The following is a 7,917-nucleotide window of genomic DNA, read 5'->3' as shown; positions in this document are numbered from 1 at the left end:
AAGACCCAGAAAAACAAGGCAGTCCCATTGAGTTCCGGCTCTCACAGGTTTCACTGTAGTTTGGTTTTGTGACAACCAAACACTTTTTAAATAGCTGCTTATCAGGTGAGGTACAGCAAATCATTCATAATGAATTACCCCTTACAGAAGAACTGATGAATACGTAAGATCTTGTGGTCTTCAGGTAGATGAGAGAAGGCAAAAAAGCTGATGAAATATGTATCGCAGAAAGTCAGTGATAAATCAACCTTGAGAGATACAAAGTGAGACTAAAAACACAAGTTGCAGCCAGATATGATAACTATTTAAAGTACAAGACAATGAGAAAGTAAGTATGAAGTTCCAAAAGGGGGTTTACAGATTTTTTTTTCAAATAACAGATACACAACTTAGAAATGAACATACTCAAAGGAAAAGAACTACATACAGTAGTATGCATTGTGATGACTTGAGATTAAATACTATTGGAAGTAGCCCTGCAACTATTCCCCACCAGTTCATGTTATAAATTTACATTCGTTCACAACCAAAGTGCTAAGGAATTAAAAAAAATATTGAATCAAATGTCTGGTACTCTTTGTCGCCATAAAAAAGGGAAAAAAGAAAATAGTCATTTCAGTAATTTTAAATGCTAATTTTTATTTACTGCTAACTGTGCAAAGGATACCAATTCAATACTGTGCAGTAAAACAGTTACATAAATCCAATAATAAACAACAGCATATGGGATAAATCTAAAGCAGAGCACCATGTGCGTTCAAAACTGATTAATACCATATACAACTCAGTTTAGATAATTCTTAGGAAACCTGAAGAACACTCTCATATAATGTTAGTCATCGAGAACCAAAGGTTCTTGGTTTTGTTGTTTTATTTTCTAGAAAACAATAAAGTTATTCCAATTTAGCATGGTTTAATATGTGTGATTTCTGAACCAAGGAAATAGTTCATATGATTTATTCCTTTTATCAAATGGTACCATCAGCTAATACAAAGCTGACAAGCTGGCTGGCAGATAAACAGCTGAATACAATGATGGGACAAGTTGTACATCCATCTCAATTTCTTTTTTCACAACAAAAAGTAACATTTCTTATTTTAAAGCACTAAGTTAAATCAAAAGATAAAACAATCTTAAAGGCAGATACAATAGTAACCACTCTAACTACCTAAATCACTTAAACACTAACATAAAACACTTTAAAAACCAAAACAGTAACCAAAATGGCAGTGCAAGAATACTTCATACTGCTGACTCTTACATATTCTGGGGTACGTAATGAGAAGCTGAAGGAGGTGAAGCAATATAGCCAACAGGCCCAGGATTCATAGCACCATGAACTTGAGAACTACCATATGTTGCACCAACTGGATGCCAGGGGGCAACACAGGGATAATCTGGCACAAAAGGCAGACAGGAATCAAAACCCGGCAAAGGTGGCTGCCCATAGGGATCTGATATTACTGGGTAATATACTGCTCCATGAGGGATAGACGCAGGGTCAGCATTAGGAAAAGTACCTGAAATAAAGAATCCATAAAGTATAATTTAAATATAGTACATACTTTAATACATAAAAATTCATTAAAACAGAACTGTGCAACATAAATGGATATTCTTACAGATGAAAACGAAATTAATCATTGACTATATAGAAGATCATAGCAACTGCAGCAGGAGCACTTTAGATATGAACAGTGACAAAAACAGCCTACCAAAAGATATGAAAATTTCTAATTAAAAAAAATACATTTAAATATATATGTTATGTGCCATATGTATTTTACCTACAGATAGCTATCTTTCCGGGATGATTTAGGTACCAATGTGCTAAATACATAAATAAACATTCTACAGAATGTCTGGAGTCAATCTCAAACTGTTAAAAGAACTGATCACAAGTAAGTTATCCAACAGCTTTCCAGTATAACACTTATTATCCAAATAACCATTTTGTACCACTGTAAAACCCATAAAAAAAAAAAAACACCGTTGCCATTGAGTCGATTCCGACTCATAGCGACTCTATAGGACAGAGCAGAACTGCCCCATAGAGTTTCCACGGAGGATTCCAAGTTTCCAAGGTGGATTCAAACTGCAAATCTTTTGGTTAGCAGCCATAGCACTTAACCATTACACCACCAAGGTTTCCTTGTACCACTATAACAATTAAAAATTCAGATGTCTATCCAGTCTGGTCCATAGTGAAGAACATTCTAAAAGACCAAGTACTGAAGTGTCATCTACCTAACGTCATTAAGATTCTACTATCATTTTAACTTTATAATACTTTGGCTATCACAAGTCAGTTTCAGTGACAAGATGCTCTTCTGACCTTGCTCACTATACTCACTGCCGTCGAGTCAACTCTGACTCATAGCAACCCTACAGGACAGAGTAGAACTGCCCCATAGGGTTTCCAAGGAGCAGCTGGTGAATTTGAACTGCCGACCTTTTGGTTCGCAGCCAAACTCTTAACCACTGCGCCACCAGGGCTCCTTGCTTGCTATAGTGACTATAAATATTAGATGGAAAGGAATACATCATTACTTTGGATAACTCAGATCACCTCATTCTGTGAAATTAAAATTGCCACTGTCTGATGGTCTACCTACAATTAAAAATAGCTCTATAAAAGTATGAAAATTCAATAAAGGTTGACATTTTAATTTTTCCTAGCATAGGCCACATCACACTACCACACTAGGGATAAGACTATAATGCTAACATTTCAAAACTGCTAATATGCTTAAAGAAGGGAAGGGGAGAGAGAAAGGAAACAGAATTCTTAATACACATTTTAAAAAAAACACACCCAACCCGTTGTCACTGAGTCAATTCTGACTCATAGCAACCCTAAAGGACAGAGAAGAACTGCCTCAGAGGGTTTCCAAGGAGTGACTGGTGAATATGAACTCCTGACCTTTTGGTTAGCAGCCAAGCTCTTAACCACTATGCCATCAGGGATCCAATATACATCAGGCACTGTATACTTATACACTTGGACTCATTTAGTTCTTATAACCTGGGAAATCAGGTATTCCTCCATTTTACAGAAAATCAGGCTTAGACAGGTTAAGTAACTTAGCCAATAATGCAACCATCAAGTACCACTGCTGGAATGTAAACCAGATTTGCTTAAGTTAGCCCACATCATTTCCTCTACCTCATGCTGTTTCTAAGAAAGGTAGTCCAAGGATCCTATGCTAAATACCCCAAAATGCCTCTTGATCTGTTTTACACTAGTAAACTCAGAGACAGAAAAACCATCCTATGGTACCGCACAGTGGTTCTGAAACTTTTGGTCTCAGGATCGTTCAACACTCTTGAATTAAGGACTCCAAATAGCATTTGCTTATGTGGGTTATATCTAACAACATTTACCAGATTAGAAATGAAACAAATTTTAAAATATTTTATCAGTTCATTTAAAAATAGGCACATTAGGGGCGGGGAGAAGATGGCGGAGTAGTCACACGCTTCCGGTGGACCCTCTTACAACGAAGATCCGAAAAAACAACTGAATCGATTATTAATGGAAATCTGGGAGCCCTGTATATCAAAGGCAGAGTTGAGGAACTGGACTGAGTGGCTGGGGGAGGGAGAGACGGTTTGGAAGCAGCAAGGAACTGCCAGACCTGACCCAGAGAGAGCCTGAGCCCTCCAGGCCTGATCAGCTCGGGGGTTAGCGGTAAGGCAGGCAAGCAGCGGTGCTTGGGAGGCACGTTTTCTGCACCAGGAGAGACCCAGCACCAGAGAGTCTACACGGCCACCCAGAACCAGTGAGAAGCAGCCCTGGATCAGTGAAAGGTAAGTACTTGCGTACGGCTTACCACGCAGATCAAAAACAACCCCCTTAGGGAAAAACCTCACTCCCATATACCTCCCCGCTCCCTGGTCTGCACTGGGTCCCAAACCAACTTCAGCAATTGCCGAGTAGCCTGGGCCGGAAGTAGGATCCGTCACACACCCGGAGGCATTCTCCCTGCCTTGGAGACTGAACAAATTAACAAACGGGAAAAAATAAACTGCCAGCTCCCCTAAACCAGGAACCCAGGGTAGACACAGCTCCTTTACCTAGGCACAGGCATTAGGGATCCACGTACTCTGAGAGCTTTTCCCCCTACATAGACTTGTGTGGGTCCATCTCAACAGCGTAGGCCCTCATTACCGCAGTACAACAGGGTACATACCGGAAGTCTAACTTCAACTGTTTCAGCTGTGAAGTGGCAGGTTCTTGACATTTGACACTACTCTGTCTGCCCATTAAGCAGGGTCTTCACCTGCACAAATTAAGGGCCTGCGGACTGGTGGCTCCACCCCCACAACCCAGCCACCTGCGATAGGCTCCCTTGAATAAGAGGTGCCCCCCAGTCCTTACATCCAATAGCATTAGGTGCTCATACTCCAACTGCAAAACCCACCCACCTACGCGCTCTAGGGAACAGGGATATGCCTTCCTCCTGGACACCTGGTGGTGGCCGTCAGCCCTTTGTCTTCCTCAGAGTGTGTCACCCTGCTGCAGCCAGAAGCCTGTGCCTACACCAATCACCCATGCCTGTCTAGAACTGTAAGTGAGAGCCTACGCCACACACTTGGGGGCTATCTACCTGGGCACCTTAGCTGAATCCATACAGGAGTAGTAGGTAGACTCCTGAGCTCACATACCTAGTAACAGATCTAACCACCTGGTGACAGGACATTAGAGCTTCAAAGGTGCCAATAATCAAACTAGCTCATACGAGCAGCCTATTTGGGCATATAAAAACAAAGTGAGAAGCTAGGACACAGTAAGGAAACTTAAAATAAATAAATATAATAACTTATTATACAAGTCAATATCAAATCACATAAAGAGGGAATCCATGATGCCTTCAGCAAGCTCCCAAAATAAAGAATTGAGAAATTTTCCAGAGGAGGAAAATTTCTTGGAATTACCAGAGGCAGAATACAAAAGATTAATATACAGAACTCTTCAAGAAATTAAGCAAAACGCAGAACACACAATAGAGAAAATTAAAAAGATAAGAGAAGAGCATAATGACAAATTTAACAGGCTGCAAGAATCCACAGAGAGATATCAATGAGAAATCCAAAACATTAACAATAAATTTCAGAATTAGACAACTCAACAGAAAGTCACAGGAGCAGAATTGAGGCAATGGAAGTCAAAATTAGTGAGATTGAACGTGAAGCACTTGACACAAACTTGGTTGAGGAAAAATCAGATAAAAGGATTTAAAAAAATGAAGAAACCCTAAGAATTATGTGGGACTCTAACAAGAGGAATAACCTACGAGTGACTGCAGTACCAGAACAGGGGGGGGATAACAGAAAATATAGAGAGAATTGTTGAAGAACTGTTGGCAGAAAACTTCCCTGATATCGTCAAAGATGACAAGATATCTCTCCAAGATGCTCACTAAACCCCACATAAGGTAGATCCCAAAAGAAAGTCACCAAGACATATTATAATCAAACTTAGCAAAACCAAAGATAAAGAGAGAACTTTAAGAGCGGCTAGGGATAAACGAAAAGCCACCTACAAAGGAGAGTCAATAAGAATGAGCTGGGACTACTCAGTAGAAACCATGCAGGCAAGAAGGCAATGGGATGACATATATAAAGCCTTGAAGGAAAAAACTGCCAGGCAAGAATTATATATCCAGCAAAACTGTCTCTCAAATATGACGGCGAAATTAGGGCATTTCCAGATAAACAGAAGCTTAGGGAATTTGCAAAAACAAAACCAAAATTACAAGAAATACTACAGAGAGTCCTCTGGTTAGAAAATCAGTAACATCAGATGACAACGAAAGACTAGAACACAGGACAGAGCAACCAGATATCGACCCAGATAGGGAAATCACAAAAATAAATCAAAGCTAAAACACTGAAAATAGGGAAACAGATATCAATATGTAAAAGATGACAACATTAAAACAAAAAAGACAGACTTAAAAAATTCAGACATAGATTTTGCATATAGAGAGGAAGTCAAGGCAATATAAAGAAATAAAAGACTGGTATAAACTTAGAAAAATAGGGTAAATATTAAGCTAACCACAAAGAAAACTAACAATCCTACAAGTCAAAATAAAAAACTAGAAAAACGTAAAGACTCAGTAAACACAAAATCAACAACAATGAAAAATATGAAAAGAAAATACATATAGAAAAACGACTCAGCACAGAAAATTAAGAGGAACAAAGAAACTGTCAACAACACACAAAAAAAGACATCAAAATTACAGCACTAAACTCATACCTATCAATAATTACAATGAATGTAAATGGACTAAATGCACCAATAAAGAGACAGACAGTAGCAGAACAGATAAAAAAGCACAATCCGTCTATATGCTGCCTACAAGAGACACACCTTACACTTAAAGACACAAACTAAAACGCAAAGGATGGACAAAAATATATCAGGCAAACAACACTCAAAAAAGAGCAGGAGTGGCAATACTAATCTCTGACAAAATAGACTTTAAAGTAAAATCCACCACAAAGGATAAGGAAGGACACTATATAATGATTAAAGGGTCAATACACTAGGAGGACATAACCATAATAAATATTTATGTACCCAATGACAGGGCTCCAAAATACATACAACAAACTCTAACAGCAGTGAAAAGAGAGATAGACAGCTCCACTTTTGGTGAAAGACAGAACATCCAGAAAGCAGCTCAACAAAGACACAGAAGAGCTAAATGTTACAATCAACCAACTTGATCTCATAGACATATACCGAACACTCCACCCAACAGAAGTCAATTATACTTTCTTTTCCAGCGTACATGGAACATTCTCCAAAATAGACCACGTATTAGGCCATAAAGCAAGCCTTAACGAAATCCAAAGCATCGAAATATTACAAAGCATCTTTTCTGACGATAAAGCCAGAAAAGCAGAAATCAACAACAGAAAAAGCAAGGAATAAAAATCAAACACATGGAAACTGAACAACATCTTGCTCAAAAACTACTGGGTTACAGAAGAAATTAATGATGGAATAAATAAATTCATAGAATCAAACGAGAATGAAAACACATCCTACCAGAACCTTTGGGACACAGCAAAAGCAGTGCTCAGAGGTCAGTTTATAGCAATGAATGCACGCATCCAAAAAGAAAGGGCCATAATCAAAACATTAACCCAAGGACTGGAACAAGTAGAAAGAGAGCAGCAAAAGAAGCCAGCCCTCAAGCACCAGAAGAAAGGAAATAATAAGATTTAGAGCAGAATTAAATGAAATAGAGAACAGAAAAACAAATGAAAGCAATAACAAGACCAAAAGCTGCTTCTTTGAAAACATCAACAAAATTGATAAACCACTGGCCAAACTGACAAACAAAAAACAGGAGAGCAAGCAAATAAGCCGTGTAAGAAATGAGATGGGTGATATCACAACAGACCCAACTGAAATTAAAACAATCGTAACAGAATACTATGAAAAACTGTACTCTAACGAATTGGAAAACCTAGAGGAAATGGACAAATTTCTAGAAACTCACTACCCACCTATACTAACACAAACAGAGGTAGAACAACTAAATAAACGCATAACAAAAGAAGAGATTGGAAACGTAGTTAAAAAACTCCCAACAAAAAAAAGCCCTGGCCCGGATGGCTTCACTAGAGAACTCTACCCAACTTTCAGAGAAGAGTTAACACCACTACTACTAAAGGTATTTCAGAAAAGGATGGAATACTCCCAAACTCATTCTATGAAGCCAGCATAACCCTGACACCGAAACCAGGTAAAGACACCACAAAAAAAGAAAATTATAGACCAATATCCCTCATGAACATTGACACAAAAATCCTCAACAAAATTCTAGCCAATAGAATTCAGCAACATATCAAAAAAATAATTCACCATGATCAAGTGGGATTTATACCAGGTA

At 38.5% G+C, this 7,917-nt stretch overlaps 1 protein-coding gene across 1 annotated transcript in view; it reads right to left on the bottom strand.

The window, feature by feature from the left end:
• Positions 1–685: 685 nt before the first annotated feature.
• Positions 686–7,917, bottom strand: part of ALG13 (ALG13 UDP-N-acetylglucosaminyltransferase subunit) — an 83,880-nt gene continuing 76,648 nt past the window's right edge. The window contains exon 28 of the mRNA XM_023734476.1: positions 686–1,521. Coding sequence (XP_023590244.1) covers positions 1,259–1,521 — 263 coding nt within the window. The 3' untranslated portion in view covers positions 686–1,258. The remainder of the gene's footprint in view (positions 1,522–7,917) is intronic.

This window comes from Trichechus manatus, unplaced genomic scaffold (assembly GCF_000243295.1).
Source record: "Trichechus manatus latirostris isolate Lorelei unplaced genomic scaffold, TriManLat1.0 scaffold00068, whole genome shotgun sequence".
NCBI classification, from domain to species: domain Eukaryota; kingdom Metazoa; phylum Chordata; class Mammalia; order Sirenia; family Trichechidae; genus Trichechus; species Trichechus manatus.
The sequence above is the reverse complement of the archived record's forward strand: the minus strand, read 5'-3'. Positions and strand labels throughout refer to the sequence as shown.